This window comes from Apostichopus japonicus, chromosome 19 (assembly GCF_037975245.1).
Source record: "Apostichopus japonicus isolate 1M-3 chromosome 19, ASM3797524v1, whole genome shotgun sequence".
Classification (NCBI taxonomy): Eukaryota; Metazoa; Echinodermata; class Holothuroidea; order Aspidochirotida; family Stichopodidae; genus Apostichopus; species Apostichopus japonicus.
In genome coordinates, this window is record NC_092579.1 from 8,290,539 (window position 1) to 8,310,893 (window position 20,355).

The 20,355-nt window shown below is 37.8% G+C and overlaps 1 protein-coding gene across 1 annotated transcript; it reads left to right on the plus strand.

Moving 5' to 3' along the window:
- Positions 1 to 1,216: 1,216 nt before the first annotated feature.
- On the plus strand, positions 1,217 to 19,329 carry LOC139959765 (uncharacterized). Its single transcript, XM_071957607.1, has 4 exons — positions 1,217 to 1,295; positions 2,802 to 2,925; positions 4,811 to 7,018; positions 16,722 to 19,329. Exons 2-4 carry the CDS (start codon positions 2,823 to 2,825, stop codon positions 18,767 to 18,769), a joined length of 4,359 nt encoding a protein of 1,452 aa, XP_071813708.1. The 5' UTR covers positions 1,217 to 1,295; positions 2,802 to 2,822; the 3' UTR covers positions 18,770 to 19,329.
- Positions 19,330 to 20,355: the final 1,026 nt, after the last annotated feature.

A 20,355-nucleotide genomic window follows, 5' to 3' on the forward strand; every position in this document is an offset into this window, starting at 1 on the left:
GGGGTGGGGAGGGAGGTGCGCGTCCATTAATGTTCAGTTTTTTAAATGTAATTACCAGATATATTGCAAGAGATGTTCTGATATTCGAGGATTATTAGCGAGGGGTGAGGGTGGGGAGGGAGGGGACTTGTATAAACCTTATACACAGAGATACGTTAGAAAACGTAGGGAGTCATGTTTGGTAGTATATTTCGTCATAATATTGATATCTAATCAATATTAGGTCTGTAGTGGTTGATGACTCAGAGATACTCCTGCCTCCCACATATCGTAAGAGTCTGTCCGTTATGAGTCAGAAGTGGTGACACTGCTTCTACCTTGTAGTGACACTGCAATTTTACATATAGGCCTACGTGCAGAGTCAATTCTACCAGAAAAGGAAGCCTATTGTGTAAAACAACAATGTAATTGTTAACCTTATAACCAGGTAAGCGGATTGTTTTCACGTGCCATTGAGAACCTTGCAATACAATGTATAGTGTTTTCAAAAGTTGGATGTCTGAACCAGCCTAAAGCTACTCAAGTTAATCATTCATCCAAAGTGGTGTGCTGAAGTAATTTATATCATATTAAATATTGCCTTGCTTTCAAGTAAACAGATGTATAGTAACTTTGTTTAAAGGTGTATATAATGGAAGTCAGGGGCTTCTACAATCAAGTTTACAGCCTAGATCCTGATCAAACTTCGTCAATCAACACGCTTCTTCCGACCTTCTAAGTTCTCGCACATTGCACTTAATTTTTCAAATGTTTTAAATGGTCATTCACTAAACATTTATGTTTCACATTGTGTTCATCGCCATCAATAATACTTACAGTTGCTTCACGAACCATTTTGTATGAATCTCGTCGCTCCATGTATATAAACAAAGTAGCAAAATACACCCCCAAAAATGTTTATTTCGAAGCTTTAAAGTACCTTTATCAACCCAATATACTGCATGGCTAATATGCCATTCGTGATAGGCATGTGTGTCTGCAGGGAAGGGAGTGAGGGCGTGGAAGGGGTGCAATTGTCAGATGTTAATGGTAATAGGCCTAGAAAGTACTGTAATATATATAATGTTTATTCCGGTTGCTTGGTTACAATGTATCTGCATGCTTGTCACATATTAGATTGCATTTGTTTACTTGCAAAGTGTTGCTAAATAACAAGTGCACTATAGCTTACAGCGTAACGTTTGATGTACGAATATAATATATTAGTCAATAGAGTGTCGCGTATGAGACCTAGAAGCGTATATATCTATATATAAGAGGGAAGGAAAGAAAAATTTAGCGTTACGTTTCTTCTGGTAAGTATCACATTAACATAGGCCTAGATCAAAATATTAGCTAAGTTGATAACCAGAAAGTATCAGCGATAAACCTTTCAAGTTATCAATAGACTGTTATTAAACCATAAGGACTACTTCAGTTTATCAATCATGGGGAGGGGGTGGGGGTGACTTATAGAGGCGTGAGGGACAGCGTGCACGTTTTTAGGACATGTGTTTCCTCGAATTTGTGCAAACATTCCATGAAAATGACGTTTTTCATAATTGAAATGTATGTTTTGCAAGAGTCCTTCACATGCCCTCCGAAGTTCGTTCCTACTGTTTTAATCCTTTTCCGCCGCCCTGAACGGGACTTAGATTTTTTAAGTATTAGTATTAATGTACGAAGATTTATTAATGTACGAACATTAGTATTAATGTACGAACATTAATTAAATTACATTTCTGCCTGCTGGGATGTAAGTTGACCATTTCGGAAATTAAAAAAAAAGATTGACAAATGTCAGTGAAGCAGATGGATGTGCTTACAAAATAAAAGTCTTCTAACAGACAGAATGGAAAAACAATTGGTTTTGATGCATGTTATGTCACCAAAGAACGTCGGTACTTTTCAAATCAAATATCAACCTGTGACATTGGCCCACAGCACATATAGGACATCAAGATCTACGTTAATCTTGTTTTGTGTAAAAAAAGAGGGCCTGACATTTCGATCCTAGCAGGATCTCCTTCTGAAGAATATCCTGCTAAGATCGAAACTTCGGACCCTCTTTGTTTTACACATTCTGTTACAGGCTCTTTAGTGGACAAGCACTTTGCTAACAGTTTTGTTTTATTTTAATCTTGTTTCAGCAGTTTTATAGTCTTACGGTCTATATATTGTAAAGTCTTTAGTCTGTAGGTCCATAGATTCATGTTTATAAGTGTCTGCTTTATCCACTAGAAACCCATCGGTATGTACGGTATGGCAAACCGTAGAAATGTAAATCGACTTCAAATGTTGTTATCTCGAAAAACGCCGTAGGAATCGAAGGTATGTGTTTCACTTGGATGTGTAGAACATATATGCACCTCATCTTCTATCAGTTCAAACATAAACTTTAATAGTGGACTTTCCTATCAAACCTATCAATTTAATCCGAATTGAAATAACTTACAAGTTGATTCTTGTTTCTGTATTGAACTCCAAGTTTATACTCTACCTAATTGCAGCGCGGCAGGTTTCTGTGGAAAGAAACAAGAAGAAAAACCACGTGCAGACTTTGAAAATTGTTTGTTCAATAATATATGACGTCAATATTCAAATTTCATAATTACATCTGGGTAGCCGGGGACGTCGAGGTCCAGGACGGTACCGGTGCAAACCGGGTTCCCTGCTTGACTTTTATACATTGTCACATGAGTCTACTCGATAAGCTAGTCTATAGAATTGATCGAAATAAGACAATATCAAATATGGGGGTACCATTTATTCTGTACCACCTATTTGATTAGTTTCTTCTAATAATTTCCTTCCATCTGTAGACAAAGCACCAATCCTCAACCATGAAGTCCTTCTTTTGTGTCATCTCTCTTGTTTTCATGTGCTATGTGGTACTGATTATGGAGACAGAAGCTGCTCCTCTGTCGCTCGGCGATCTCCGTGAACGTAAGTAATTATACTGGGAATTAAAGGATATTTCCGATGGCAGGCAATGTGAGACTTTTTTTCATATATAGGAGGGTAAAATATTCTACCCTAATTCTTATATCTTGCTCCCAACTCCAGATATGTATTTTTGTTTCTTTCTAAATCATTAAACTCCTTGTTTTTCTTAGATAAACCCTCCTTTTACTCCAGGAGGTGGGAAAGTACTAGTTGGTATTTGATCATGTGATCATGTAAGATTCTTTTCAAAAGCATTATTTTCCTGTTAGAATTATGTAGCTAATTTATCCCTGAGAAGGGATCGATTTGGAATGTTGCTATAGTTGTTAAGGTTCTCCGCATTAAGAATGTCATCTTTTCTGTAAATCTTCATCAAGGATATTTTCTTCTTCATTGGATAAAATTATTACATTTTATACATTGTGAAGAATTGCCATGATGACGTCACTAATTCTGCTGTTGCCAGATGCTTTCGTCATCACGTGGTTTTGTATATACTAAAGATGCAGAATGTCAATGAATTTTCTTACACCATGAATTAAAGCCACATGAATACTCCTCTTATATCTGGACCAGGGGCGTCGGAGCCGGTACGGCAGGTCCGGCGAAAGCCGGACCAATATTCACGGCGCAAAAAAAAAAGAAGAAAAAAAGTAGGACTAAGAAAAAAAATGGCAAAAAATGATGCCATGGCAAATAATGATGACGGCAAGTAGGCTAAATGTGACTACTCTGGCATGGCAGGGGTCTTGTTTTTTGGGAAGTGCCATTTCCTGCAATCTTGGAGGCATTTTTAATTTTTTTTTTCCATTACGCTACGCGCCAATCATGGTGGCGCGTAGCGTAGTTTGACCTAGCAAATGTCCCCCGATAATCATGATAGATGGCCACACTCTAATCTGCCGTACCAATCCCAAATAGCTTCCGACGCCCCTGTGGAATAGTACATGTTGACAAGTACGGCTGCTAGGAAGGAATTTGAGAGGTTACTAAATAACATCCATAGAGATGAAGGACACCCACTCCATTGTGCAATAAACTCTCTGTGCAATAAGACAAACTACAATTTGAGGAATGCTGCAATAACTCCCAGATTCAGGATTGAACCTTATAGGAATTCTTTTGTTTATAGGGCGTCCATGTTCATACAGCATGGTGCTCTAGAACCATTGTTGTGATTGTGTTTTTTTTCAGTGTTATGCCTAGTATTTTCTATTTTATTTCTTTATCATAATTTTATTTATTTTCCCATTTATAAATTTTTAATGATTTACACTGGAAATAAAGAATTGAATTGAAGTAGCGCTTGAAGAATTCAACTTTACAAGCGGCGTTTAACTTTTGCAATATAAAAGATTTATATCTCAATAAAAAAGATATGTAGATAAAGTTCCAAGAGAATGTTGCTATGTGGCCGTAACGTTGGTCCATTAAAAAGAAGTGCAAACGGTCTGCATTACGGAACGGTAACTGTTTTGTCATTACGCTTTTCGCAGATAACATGTTAATATGTAACATTAATCTCTACAAAAGAATAATCGATTCTAGATTTCAACAGTTCATACCTATATGGTCGAGTATATGAAAAGCGGGAGGTTTGTTGAAGATATAGTAACTTATTGGCAAAGTTCATGTTTGCATAATTTAAGAATTCTCCATCCAAAAAGATTTTTACGTCATTGTAATTTTTTTAATTTATGAATGAGTTTTAATTTTTTTTTTATCAGTCATGTAAGATGCAAACAAAATGCACGCAATGTTTCGATGAATCAACACATTTTGCATTTTATTCCTAGAAGCATATTTTCATCTTTAATTTGGAACGATAAGTACAGATAGACAAAGTGCCCTTTTTTACAGTATGCATTGCTTGAATTTCTTACAGCTGTAGGGCAAGGGTTACTGGTGGAAAATGAGCAGGTTGAGTTAAAACGACAGAGAAGAAGCTATGACGAGACAAATGATGACAGTGATGATGATAGTGAAGAAAGCAGCGATTATAGTGACGAAGAAAGTACTGATAGTGACGATGACGATGTTAGTGAAGGAAGCGGCGATGATAGTGACGATGATGATTACAATGATGACGAAGATGACGAGACAAGTGACGACAATTATTATGATAGTGAAGAAAGCATCGATGATAGTGACAAAGAAAGTACTGATAGTGACGATGACGATGTTAGTGAAGAAAGCGGCGATGATAGTGACGATGATGATTACAATGATGACGAAGATGACGAGACAAGTGACGACAATTATTATGATAGTGAAGAAAGCATCGATGATAGTGACGAAGAAAGTACTTATAGTGACGATGATGATATTAGTGAAGGAAGCGGCGATGATAGTGACGATGATTACAATGATGACGAAGATGACGAAACAAATAATGACAGTGATGATGATAGTGAAGAAAGCAACGATGATAGTGACGGAGAAAGTACTGATAGTGGCGATGATGATGTAAGTGAAGGAAGCGGCGATGATATTGACGATGATGATTACAATGATGACGAAGATGACGAAAGAAGTGATGACAGTGATGATGATAGTGAAGAAAGCAGCGATGATAGTGACAAAGAAAGTACTGATAGTGACGATGACGATGTTAGTGAAGGAAGCGGCGATGATAGTGACGATGATGATTACAATGATGACGAAGATGACGAGACAAGTGACGACAATGATTATGATAGTGAAAGCATCTATGATAGTGACGAAGAAAGTACTTATAGTGACGATGATGATATTAGTGAAGGAAGCGGCGATGATAGTGACGATGATGATTACAATGATGACGAAGATGACGAAACAAGTGACGACAATGATTATGATAGTGAAAGCATCTATGATAGTGACGAAGAAAGTACTTATAGTGACGATGATGATGTTAGTGAAGGAAGCGGCGATATTGACGAAGAAAGTACTGATAATGACGATGATGATGTTAGTGAAGGAAGCGGCAATGATAGTGACGATGATTACAATGATGACGAAGATGACGAAACAAATAATGACAGTGAGGATGATAGTGAAGAAAGCAACGATGATAGTGACGGAGAAAGTACTGATAGTGGCGATGATGATGTAAGTGAAGGAAGCGGCGATGATATTGACGATGATGATTACAATGATGACGAAGATGACGAAACAAGTGATGACAGTGATGATGATAGTGAAGGAAGCGGCGATGATATTGACGAAGAAAGTACTGATAGTGACGATGATGATGTTAGTGGAGGAAGCGGCGATGATAGTGACAATGATGATTACAATGATGACGAAGATGACGAGACAAGTGACGACAATTATTATGATAGTGAAGAAAGCATCGATGATAGTGACGAAGAAAGTACTTATAGTGACGATGATGATATTAGTGAAGGAAGCGGCGATGATAGTGACGATGATTACAATGATGACGAAGATGACGAAACAAATAATGACAGTGATGATGATAGTGAAGAAAGCAACGATGATAGTGACGGAGAAAGTACTGATAGTGGCGATGACGATGTAAGTGAAGGAAGCGGCGATGATAGTGACGATGATGATTACAATGATGACGAAGATGACGAAAGAAGTGATGACAGTGATGATGATAGTGAAGGAAGCGGCGATGATATTGACGAAGAAAGTACTGATAGTGACGATGATGATGTTAGTGGAGGAAGCGGCGATGATAGTGACAATGATGATTACAATGATGACGAAGATGACGAAACAAGTGATGACAGTGATGATGATAGTGAAGAAAGCAGCGATGATATTGACGAAGAAAGTACTGATAGTGACGATGATGATGTTAGTGAAGGAAGCGGCGATGATATTGACGATGATGATTACAATGATGACGAAGATGACGAAATAAGTGATGACAGTGGTGATGATAGTGAAGGAAGCGGCGACGATAGTGACGAAGAAAGTACTGTTAGTGACGATGATGATGTTAGTGGAGGAAGCGGCGATGATAGTGACGATAATGATTACAATGATGACGAAGATGACGAAACAAGTGATGACAGTGATGATGATAGTGAAGGAAGCGGCGATGATAGTGACGAAGAAAGTACTGATAGTAGTGACATCTAAAACGGGGCTGTCGCGTTTTAATTTGGATGAATTAAAACCCTCTGCTTCAGTTAATTAAATATGGTATTTCTTGTAACCATGTTTGCTATCCGGTTGTATTTTGATGTTCTCTTCCTTGAACGAAAAAAAAAAGAAGAACATGCACAGACGTAATCACCAAGCATGGCCTGCAGCTTAGAATTGGGTTTGAGGGAGGGTAAACAACAGTCCAGTGTTGTTCACGGTTTTATGTCCACACGTTACTTGAAGAGAAATTTATTCTGGTGGTTCACAATTCGGAACGGTTTTTGTTATCTCAGTCGAAGCTGTGAAGCAAAGCATATAATGAAGCAGATTTGATATATTTGTACTACAGTTTCTTTGTGGAGAGCAACAGCATCATCACGGTATAATGTGCATCACACCTGGAGTAAGTCCGCACGGTAAAGTGTAAATCACACTTGCAGTAAGTCTACACCGTAAAGTGTACATCAACATTGTAGTAAGCCCGCATCGTAAAATGTACTTGACACTTGCAGTAAGTCCACACCGTAAAGTGTACATCACCCTTGCAGTAAGTCCGCACGGTAAAGTGTACATGACACTTACAGTAAGTCCACATCGTAAAGTGTACATCACCCTTGTAGTAAGCCCGCATCGTAAAGTGTACATGGCACTTGCAGTAAGTCCACACCGTAAAGTGTACATGGCACTTGCAGTAAGTCCACACCGTAAAGTGTACATCACCCTTGCAGTAAGCCCGCATCGTAAAGTGTACACGCCACTTGTAGTAAGTCCGTTCTTGTACTTCTTATTCTAGCATAGTTGCCTGTAGTTGTACTTATTCTGACGATATTGTAAACTTAATTGTACTCAGGGCTTTTGTTGTTGGAAATCTAGTACACACACACTAATGCAGATGACGTACTCGTCCTTGTATACTTGTAATCAAACCAAGAACGAAAGTGTACCTCTGTTCGTATTCATGCTATTTGAATCGTACTACAAGTCTGTTGTATCTACACTATCATTGCAAATCAAAAACTAGGAACCACAACAATCCACAGTTTTGGCACATTGGAGAGGGGAGGGGGGTGGGGAGGGGGAATTGAGCCTGACTACGGACGTTACTGCAGGGGTGAATACAAATATATCATGCGTTCTGCTGTATATAAATCTTTAGCGTAACTGAACACAACAAGCTGTTTTGAAATATATATATAGTAGTCTGTCTATCTTCGTGGTGATGGGGTCCAATGTTTTTATCAGCTCTTTTATCTCCTTTTTATAGCATCCATACATGTTCCCTTTTACTGTTTTGTTCAAAGTAGTATTCACACACGTACAGCAAACAGATTGCAATTGCGCGTCTAACCAATTTTAAGCCTTCTTTGTTTTTTAGGTTCCTTTCCTGTATTAGGGTGCATGCATGCATGCATGTGTGTGTCCTTTATAGTGATTATCACACAAGTATAATGGCATAAAGGTTTGTTTTTTTCACTGTGTTATATTTGTTGCATGGCAATGAGCCTTTCGGATTTTTTTTTCTAGAAATGGTGTTTTTGTTATATTACTGTCTTCTTTCCTTATTGAAGTAGTCACCACGCATATTCTAAGGCATGCCATTATGCATATAATAGAGCAACTATACTGTGATCCACTTGGTAGAAGACAGGAGGGTTTAGTCAGTCGAAATAGATTACATTTAATCAATCACATCTCGAGTTATAGGGACAGAGAGAAGCTATTGAGATTATGTTCTCAAGTAATAGAGTGGATGCGTTTCGTCTCCTCCATATAAGTTCTCAAAATGTCTGCTGAATATGTTCTCTCATCCTATCTTTACGACCGTACACTAAAAACTCAACTCAATTGTCTGACCTCCAACTCCTCTCAGCTCAACGCTATAAATGCACAAGGCTCAGTACTTACTTAATTAATGTCTGCATGGTAGATAGCTGTTTCCGTCGTAAGGCGCTTCAGCGGTTCGGGGGCGAAAGCCCCTGGCCGGTAATAATAAAACCCCATGATTTGAGATCATAAAATTTGGGATTGTGTAAATATGAACTTTGAGGGCCGGGTCGGAGAGAAACGTGGCTGCATGATGATTGGAAAGTAGCATGTTTTAAGTGAGGCGATGAGTGGTGGCTGGCTTCGAAGACTGGACTAGCGATGTGAGCGATGCAGGGACTCGGAGGAGACGCTTCATTGGCGGTGTGGCTTCTACGAACTAATGGAGTTCATCTGCTTGTTGCGGGCCCCAAATCATTTAAAAAGTTCCCTAGATACATTAGATTTTTTAAACTGGGAGGAGGCTTCGGCAGAGGGAGGGGCCCCTTGTTTAGGAACCTGGTGGCTGGAAGGCTTGTGAGTAAAACCCCATCGGAATTGTCCTCCTCTGGGGAACAACCCAGTCACCGTGAACTATATTTTTTTTAAATTAATTAGCTTAAGGGTACACCCCGGCAGGGTGGGTTTGTCAGTTCTGGGGCAACCTCCCATTATTTTTCCTAAGTAGTTTCCTTCACTCATTTAAAACTTCCAAATTTGTGTGCTGCTTGTCTTTCATTTCATTCGATATTTTAAATTGCTATTGATTGTCTGTATTTCCTAAAAAGGTCCAATTAACCTGCAGGAGCCGTGCCTTGCAAGGCTCGCACAGGAATTTCATTCTAACCATGACCATGTATCTGAATATTCCTTTCAATATAAGCACAACAAAGGACCTAACTTAAATATAAGGATACAAAATGTCGAGTCAGCACAATAAACGAATGCAGTGATGTAGAGAAGTATTTTAAGCTACCACACCTCCTTCATACAGTATACATTCCAATTAAGAATACAGGCATATACATATACAATACATTCCAATTCATGCATACAGTGATAGGTACCTCGTTGATTTGATCGATTGAACTGTTGTCTGGAACAAACAGATGTACCCTGTACTACTAACAATAAACAATTGTTTGCAACATGGCTGAAAAATCCAAAATTCTGCAAAATCATCGTTTCAATAAACAGTATGACAAGTTGGGTTAAGTTTGGGTTAAGGTTCATTCGGAGTGTTTCTGTAAGAGTGGATGAGAGTGCGGTAACACTTCAAACGTTTAAGTTAATTACCCGACACTTGCACTTTATATCTAGAGGACAAACTTAATGGTCCGCCGGAGGGGCGGAGCCAGAAATGACATATCCCTCCCCTCCCCAGGTTTGTGAAAACCTCAAAGGTGTCCCTTTCCATGAAACAGAAGGAACCGGCTTGGAAAATCTTTGTTTTCTTTTTGCAAAACAAGTGACCGTTTTTTTTTTATTAAAAATGTGCACCTTTGCTAAAAAGTAAAGAAACCTAACTGAAGCCTCCTGCTGTTCAAAAAGTCAGATAAATCGTAATTGAAAAGTTGTTTTCTTCTTGGGGGATACATTCCTATATTAGAATTTATGGAAATCGAATGCACACACGATCTAAAATGTTGGAAAAGGAGTTGGCAACTGTGTCCCACTGCCTCTCGAAGATTGTACCACGCTCTCTCGGACTTTCTTTCGCTGCCCCTAATGCTCACCCCAAGGGACCGGTTCACACTTTACATAGTATTTACCATTATTTCTCCAAAATTATGTGATGGAAAATCATGAGTAAACGTTGCTCTACAAATATGGTATTAGGTATTGTCGTGATAACAATAATTTATATTATTCATAGCATTAGCAGCAATTGATAGTTTGATGCGCCCTGTAATCCTAGCAGAAACAGTCAAGGCACGCTCTCGACTCGTTTTCGGAAATATTTTGGTCATGAATTTTTAAATGGGTTATGCATCCAAGAACATCATCTATACAACAAATGTGGCTTATATGTGCGAATGTGGTAAAAGTACGGCACAAACATAGAAAGAATACAGTGTCCATCTCCAAATTAGAGGGGGGAAGACCTCAACTGATCGAAAAACGAAACCCTCCTGATTATGAGAGCCTGCCTATGTGCGGACCACTCGTGGTCCAGGCGAGGATGGGGGTCTGGGACCTCTCGCCCCTGCGCCATTATACATGATAGGATTACGGGCTTCTTTGTGGATTAAAATAGAATTAAGGAAAGCAGACAATGATAGGGCGATGAGTAATCTTATCGCATGGGATAAGATGTTTGTAAAATGCCCTCAGCCATATAGGAAGCCGTGTCATATATGGCATTTCTTTCATGCACGAACTCTGAGAAGTGATTGCCGTCTATATAAAAGCCCCGTTTCATATATACAGAATGCTATGATAATAAGCTGTTATTATCATGGCATGGTTTACTAATACATGAGTACCCGACTGACATACAAACACACACTTCACAGATAAATACACACGAGTAAACGCCTTACATTAACTTCATACAGCTATTGCACGCAACCAATTCAGTTCTTTAGATCTTTTATTACAAAAGATTAATGGCAACCAATATCTCTGCTAAACTCAGTGATAATTTAGGAACATATTTCGTGGATATAGCCTCGATCTATGCACATGTCCGTGAACTCATTTGTAGTGTCACTATCATCATAGTGGGATATGTACCATGGCTTCATATATATATATATATATATATATTAATCTAAGTTTAGACTATACGCAAAAAAAATAATTAAATAAATAAAACAAACATCCTTACATATGTGACTGATAAACGGTGATTTAAGGTACTTATATTGGAATATTATCCAGACCAAGATATTAGGAGGAAATGGTTGCATTGACTTATAAAAAACAGATCCACTAAAATCGAGCGATATGCTGTAAAGGCTAATAACGGTTTCTTATTTAAGCAGATAAAAGGTAAAGCCAATACGTTGTAATAACCGTCCTGGGTGTTTGGCTTGGAAATAGTTATTCCCAGGAGAACCAAACCACAAAGATATTACAATATGATTTTTAATTATTTTTTTATGCGCAAGATTAAGCCAGTTATTGTCCGGTATTGTCATAGGTTAAATCTCGTGAAGCTTTGTTATCATCAGCAGAGGTTTAGTGCTTGCTTGGTGGATTGTGAAACCGTTAATTAAAAGTAAATATTAGCTAGGTCGCCATAGGAAAAAAATAAAACACTGGATAGATATGAATCATATTCCCTATTTTTTTTGAGGGGGGGTGGGGGTTAAATACATAGAAACGTGACTCTGCAATCAATTATATTCATATAATTATGTATTCTTTGTGGAGAGTCAAATTTCTATGAGTATATGCAGGTCAAACTTAAACAGGTTCTGAGAGACAATTAATGAATCATATTTTGAATGCGTCTGTGAAAAGTTCCAAATATGGCAACTTTTCGTAAATTTGAATGGATTCAAATCTTAATAAATATGACAGGTTTAGACCAGCAGCCATCATAAACTCCAGCGGTGTCCCAGTAACAACAACCAGAGAAACTTGAAAACGTCTGAGTCTGATTAGACTTGTACAAACAGTATACCTGCCGACAGAAAAAAAAAACAGACTAGTCTTTATATTGTGGTAAGTGCAGTCTTTCATATTATATTTGGTTTATTTTGCTGTGGTTGAATGTGGTTACTAAAGTTGATCAAACTAAAGGGACACATAATTCACGTGTTAAAAAAAAAAAAACATACCATCGAGAAAACTTTAAAAAAAAATTACTTCAAGTCTAAAAAATTTACTTTATAAAGATTTTGTGTTGAATTGTGGATTATTTTCGTTTGATCTCTTTAAAATTTGGTATTATTGTTGTTGTTTTTTTTTTGGGCAGTGGTAGTATCGACTAGTAGTATAGTGGTAGTATCGATTAGCATAGTATAGTGGTAGTATCGATTAGTGGTATAGTGGTGGTATCGATTCCTAGTATAGTGGTAGTATCGATTAGCAGTATAGTGGTAGTATCGACTAGTAGTATAGTGGTAGTATCGATTAGTATAGTATAGTGGTAGTATCGATTAGTGGTATAGTGGTAGTATCGATTAGCAGTATAGTGGTAGTATCGACTAGTAGTATAGTGGTAGTATCGATTAGTATAGTATAGTGGTAGTATCGATTAGCAGTATAGTGGTAGTATCGACTAGTAGTATAGTGGTAGTATCGATTAGTATAGTATAGTGGTAGTATCGATTAGCAGTATAGTGGTAGTATCGATTAGCAGTATAGTGGTAGTATCGACTAGTAGTATAGTGGTAGTATCGATTAGTGGTATAGTGGTAGTATCGATTAGCAGTATAGTGGTAGTATCGACTAGCAGTATAGTGGTAGTATCGATTAGCAGTATAGTGGTAGTATCGACTAGTAGTATAGTGGTAGTATCGATTAGTATAGTATAGTGGTAGTATCGATTAGCAGTATAGTGGTAGTATCGACTAGTAGTATAGTGGTAGTATCGATTAGCAGTATAGTGGTAGTATCGATTAGTATAGTACAGTGGTAGTGTCGATTAGTGGTATAGTGGTAGTATCGACTAGTAGTATAGTGGTAGTATCGACTAGTAGTATAGTGGTAGTATCGATTAGTATAGTATAGTGGTAGTATCGATTAGTGGTATAGTGGTAGTATCAATTAGTAGTATAGTGCTAGTATCGATTAGCAGTATAGTGGTAGTATCGACTAGTAGTATAGTGGTAGTATCGATTAGTATAGTATAGTGGTAGTATCGATCAGTAGTATAGTGGTAGTATCGATTAGTTAATAGTGGTAGTATCGATTAGTCTGTAGTATCGGTAGTTGCGTGTATCCTCGCCTATCAATACTGATCTGCATTAGACCTGCATGGAAGCAAAAAACACACCCATCATTACTTACTATAAGAGGGTTATACTATATGATAGTGTCACAACCATTCTGTATTATATAAGGTATTGATGAAAGTTTGATTTGATAACCATTGATGTTATAGATAAGTTTTCGATATGTTCATTGACTCCAAGTTTTAATGATATGGAATATATCGATCACAAAATCATCTTACCGTTTAATGAGACTATTATAAACGCTCTCTTTACCCTATTGGTCCAACCGATACATATAGAGAATAAAGTTACTATTGTATTTGTAAATTTTGTACCGCAGTAAGAACTTGATCGTGCTATTAATCGAAAGCATGTGCTATAAGGATTACAGTAAGAACTGGAGATATGTGTAATTCCAACAAATCCAGTTGTTTGGAATTTGTTGTGATAACACATACCCTCAGTTCTTACTGTAATCCTAATAACAGATGCTACCAAGATATCAGATTTGTCAGCAAAATCTGGTGCAACGTTTTAAGATTTACAGTTGTTACTGTAATGTTTGTGTGAATCGGCTGCTTGGTCGGTTAAATTTACACTGCATTAAACTCTTTGTCACTAAGAATGGCTTACGTTCTGTATATTTCTTCATCATTCGGTAACATTTCTCAATAAATACACCGATAAAAATAGCAGAGTATATTAAGAGAATTCAGATTCTTATCTTGCTGACCGTTTTGTGTATTATTCAAAGTAAGAAACAACTTAATTGTTTTACATGCGTAATTTACTTGATACTAAGATCATTTAATGTATGCGCCATGTTGATAGTGCATATGAAACGAAACGTTATCATTGTTTGGTCAGTTATACTTGATATTCCATTTTCAGTTCTTCGTTCCTTCTGTAAGAATATTTTATTTTGTTTTGTTTTAAAGTCTATTGTTTTGTTCATTGGTCCACGCAATTAAAATGCAGCATGTCATATGAAGTTACAAATATTTCATTAAAGTCCCTTTGTTAATCATTGATAATATGTGTCATATTTATAAACATATTGGGAGAACTTGCAAATTTGAGAACCGAGTACTCATGCAGACATTAATAGTATAAAGTCGAAACAATTTGCATTACAAAATTTGCCTCCCATAGTGAGACAGCATGATAGACAATTTATTGATTGAATCTTGCAGGACGTTAAGAAGTTGCTAATGTGTGGCCCCATAAAGCCAACAATCAAAGTCGCATCTTTAGTCACATATCGCTATTAGTGCAACACTCTTCTCTCTTGAGTTTTGGTTCCACTAGCAAATGAATCATTAGCATCCTCGTTTAAATTTTGTACTTCTGTTTTCAGAGAAGAAAGGAGAAATTGGTGAAACATCATCAACATGAAGCTATTCGTTGCTCTCCCTATTCTGCTCTTTGGAATTTTGATTGCGATACACGAACAATCAGAAGCGGCTCCGATTTCATCGAAATTGCTTCAAGGTAAGAGGACACTTTTTGGAAATGAGTTTAGTAATCCTCATTTATTAGTAATCCTTTAGAAGCGCAGCACTTTTAAAACCAAATAAAAGGTAAAAGCAAATTAACCCATTTGTAAAGCAATATACAAATTCCATCTTGGTTTTAATTGACTTGTCCTGACCAGTCTAAGTCTCGGAACAATGTATCCAGATGTATTGAAAGTTGACAATATGTAGAGAGCCACTGATGTTCACCCTAACCATGTTAATGCGTGTCATGTTGTTTCATGTTGTGGTTGTTTCTAACGACTGATATACTTGTGAAACTGAGTCGCTTTAACGGTACAACAAAGTCTGTGATTAAAAAATCACAAAGTGTATAATAAGAAACGTATGAAATGATACCGATTAATCTCAAGTCATCGTCAAATTTTAAATAGAATATAAGTGTGAACTTTTCTTTACTTTATTAGGATTAAATGTAGTCAGTATAGGCCCCCAATGTTAGCACGCTATAATTGATAGACGTTTTCAAAAGTACTTTCATGGAAGTCTTTACTCTTCCAAATTGTTCTCAGACACTTGTAAGGAACACACAAGATGACTAAATGTCTCAATAATGTCTCAATAAGGAGAATTTCCTCGTAGGTTTTAATAAGAACAGTTTAAGAATTTTGACCAATGGTGACCATATTTGAATATCAGGCATATTTGGGGCCAATACAGCATACCTTTAAGTCATACATTAAATTCAAAACCGACTGCTTTTGCTTTCCTTTAAATATGAATTGAATTCAAATAGCAAAAATGATACAGTCTAAAATTATTATTTTATGTTTTCATGTTGATAATTTATGAAAAAGTGGTCTCAGCAACGATAAATAAGGATTTCAATTGTAGAGGGATTCCAATTGCGGTTTTTATTTACTGAAAGCAATGATTAAGAAAGACAGATTGATGTGTTACACAATGAAACAACTCCAAAAATTGGATCTTGACCAATGAGTATTCGTTTAAGCTCTTTGGATTTGATATATTTAATCGTAAACTTCATTATACCTAAAATTATGGTTGCTTACAAGCACGCTTCAAATCAGCTTAAAATATATCAAGCTTTAACTTCACTTCAACATTAGGTTTTTTTCACATTTTATTTTGTTAAACGTTGTTGTTGGCATAACAATCTGCCTACGTAGTAGACCAACTTTCACACCAAACAAGGAAATCTGAGGGGAAGATTTCAAAATGTTACAGACTTCCTTTACACTTCGAAATATAAGTTCCAGTTTAGTTTTTGTTCTTGGTTTGCTTCAAACATAAGCAAAAAACTAACATAAAATGGTATTTACTCATCTACGTTGGAAATCTTTTTCGTTTACGGCTGGCAAAAAGTCCACATCGCCGTTCTCAAGGCTGACGTCTGGTATGGTAAATCAAAATAGATATTCCCTCATATTTAACTCTACTTTGTTACTTGTATGGAATTTAATTATTCATGGGTGAATAAAACGTTATTTTCATGCTTCGTTCACAGCCACAACTGATTTTAAAGATATTCATCTACTGCGTCGACGAAGTGATGACAAAGATTCAGACAGTAGCAGCACCAGCAACGAAGACGACAATGATAATGATGAACAGGAGACTGAAGATGACAAAAACGCTGTCGTAGACGAAAACACACCAATCAGGAGACGAAGAAGCAGCAGTGGTAGCAGCAGTGGTAGCAGCAGTGGTAGCAGCAGTGGTAGCAGCAGTGGTAGCAGCAGTGGTAGCAGCAGTGGTAGCAGCAGTGGTAGCAGCAGTGGTAGCAGCAGTGGTAGCAGCAGTGGTAGCAGCAGTGGTAGCAGCAGTGGTAGAAGTAGTAAATCTAGGAGAGGTAGAAGTAGTAAATCTAGGAGTCACTCTAGCAAAAGTAATTCAAGAGACGATGACAGTGAAGAAGTGGATGACGAAGTTGTCGAACAACCTCCTGCTGTACATGGAGATGAGAATGTTGACCCACCTGCGGATGACGAACCGGGTGTAGATACGGTCGTTCCTGAAGGTGAAGATATTCCTCCTCCTGATAACAATGGTGAGACACATCCTTTACCACTAACAGGAGGCGAAGATGAAGAAGAAGCTGCCCAAGGAAACACAAATGATGAGGAAACTGAAGATGACGACAATGAAGATGTAAACGGTAATGATAGTGAAAGTGATGATAGCAATGATGGTGACGATGGTGATGATAGTATCAATGACAACGACGAAGACACTAGTGGTAGCAGTAGAAGTGGAAGTAGTAAATCTAGGAGTCACTCTAGCAAAAGTAATTCAAGAGACGATGACAGTGAAGAAGAGGATGACGAAGTTGTCGAACAACCTCCTGCTGTACCTGGAGATGAGAATGTTGAACCACCTGCGGATGATGAACCAGGTGTAGATACGGTCGTTCCTGAAGGTGCGGATATTCCTCCTCCTGATAACAATGGTGAGACAGGTCCTTTACCACTAACAGGAGGCGAAGATGAAGAAGACGCTGCCCAAGGAAACACAAATGATGAGGAAACTGAAGATGACGACAATGAAGACGGAACCGGTGATGAAAGTGAAAGTGAAGATAGCAATGATAGTGACGATGGCGATGATAGTAACGATGATAACGACGAAGACACTAGCGGTATCAGCAGTGGTAGCAGTAGAGATAGAAGTAGTATATCTAGGAGTGACTCTAGCAAAAGTAATTCAAGAGACGATGACAGTGAAGAAGAGGATGACGAAGTTGTCGAACAACCTCCTGCTGTACCTGGAGATGAGAATGTTGAACCACCTGCGGATGATGAACCAGGTGTAGATACGGTCGTTCCTGAAGGTGAGGATATTCCTCCTCCTGATAACAATGGTGAGACAGGTCCTTTACCACTAACAGGAGGCGAAGATGAAGAAGACGCTGCCCAAGGAAACACAAATGATGAGGAAACTGAAGATGACAACAATGAAGACGGAACCGGTGATGAAAGTGAAAGTGAAGATAGCAATGATAGTGACGATGGCGATGAAAGTGACGATGATAACGACGAAGACACTAGTGGTAGCAGTAGAAGTGGAAGTAGTAAATCTAGGAGTCACTCTAGCAAAAGTAATTCAAGAGACGGTGACAGTGAAGAAGAGGATGACGAAGTTGTCGAACAACCTCCTGCTGTACCTGGAGATGAGAATGTTGAACCACCTGCGGATGATGAACCAGGTGTAGATACGGTCGTTCCTGAAGGTGAGGATATTCCTCCTCCTGATATTAATGGTGAGACAGGTCCTTTACCACTAACAGGAGGCGAAGATGAAGAAGACGCTGCCCAAGGAAACACAAATGATGAGGAACCCGAAGATGACGACAATGAAGACGGAACCGGTGATGATAGTGAAAGTGTAGATAGCAATGATAGTGACGATGGCGATGACGATACAGAGGAAAATAATGATGGTGATGATGAAAGTGACGACACAGAAGACGATGGGGGAGATGGGGGAGATATGACTGTAGAGGAAGACCAAAACGAAGAAGATGGCAACAACGGCGACGATCCAATTACACAGTAGTTATAAAACTGCTACCATTCCCCTTATTTGACCAACCATCGACAATTAAATATCGCTCCAAAATATTTTAGTCAGTGCCATAAATAATTTTAAAAATATTTTTAAATCTGTATTTAAGATAACAATTTCTTAACTTTTGACCCTTTGCAGTGTGTCATTTTTGAGCTTCTTTTGATAAAATATTAAACTTAAATAAAACAAACACCTGTTTAAATATTTAGTATAAATCATGTATAAGATTAACAACTTCGTCATATATAGGAAAATTGACCATTGGATACATTTATAGGCCTACTTCATGATAATCCAATTCCCTTTTTGTCGATACAATTTCGTAAACTTTTATCTTTTGAATTCCTTGAGTTAACTGTTGGGTACGTTTTTATAATATCAAGGACAGTGTTTCTTATATTCATAAAAATACAGGCCACAACGGTAAGACCTACCAATTGTGCTAGAGAGCGATGAGTATGTCTCATCCTTCAATTCTTGCCGCCTGTTATAATTTATGATGAATTGTACATATAAGAGATATATAAAGTCTGAGATAAGGAAAATAAGCTATTGTTTGTTCTTTTTACGATACGTTTGTACTTACGATACGTTTGTACGTTTGTCTTTTATGGGTCTTCGAAAAAAAATAAACATTTAGGTATTTAAAAAGCTTGCTTTTTAGAAGAGCCCGTATGTATAATGTCAGCGTGCGTTGTGGAGATGGACAAACTTCAGAAGAACTAAAATGATATAATTCAGCTCAAAATTTTCTCTCGTTCCATATATTTCTTTGTGAAGGTTCCTTACATATTGTAGATCGCATCGCGAGTATCGACGGGGTGGGGAGGGGTGGGGGGGGGAGATGAAAGTGAAGGACACCTATTGCAATATTTTAATAACAACTTAAAAAAGTTTAAGAGTAAACGCATAGCCTTATATTTTTCTAACAACGACAGACCATGTCTCCAAGTCTGTCTTGTTTTAGGAAATGTTTGCACAAGGGTTAGCATAACCTATAACAATATGCTGAATTCTTTCTGGCCCTTATTGATACACCTGCTTGGATCATGCGTCAAACTTGAAACAGAATAACACAAACGGTGGCCGGTGTAATAAATAGTTCCAACTCCGGTGCTGTGGCCGAGTGGATAAAGGCGGTGGCATTTGAAGCATTGATGCTTAGCTATCGGGAGGTTCGGGGTTCGATTCCCGGCCGGTTCATAGTAAGGTGGGTTTGCATCCAAGAGCAATCTAAATTGTAAAGATTCAAAATTTCAGTTAAAATGTTGAATTGGAAGCCACCCGACGTGTTAGTTGTAATCCATAAGCCATTGCGGGTTTCTCCCACATTTTTGGTCGCTTAAGCGTCGTAAAAATAACGGCTGATTATATCATTATGATTATATTATAACTCCTTAGCAACAGGGTCACTGTTGTTGTCCAATGTTCTATAAGACGTCCGAAGCTTTCTTACACTAATAGATGTGACAGATATTGGATTTGTATGCACTGTATATAATTATATATACCCACATTCCCCCTACCCCAACCCATTTAGGTTGCAGTCAAATGACTCAAATTTACTCTGTCAA

Coding starts and splice junctions, on each gene's coding strand:
- LOC139959765 (XM_071957607.1), top strand. CDS start 2,823: ATGAAGTCCTTCTTTTGTGTCATCTCTCTTGTTTTCATGTGCTATGTG. Junction 2,926..4,810: donor GCTCGGCGATCTCCGTGAAC/GTAAGTAATTAT, acceptor AATTTCTTACAG/CTGTAGGGCAAGGGTTACTG. Junction 7,019..16,721: donor TACTGATAGTAGTGACATCT/AAAACGGGGCTG, acceptor CTTCGTTCACAG/CCACAACTGATTTTAAAGAT.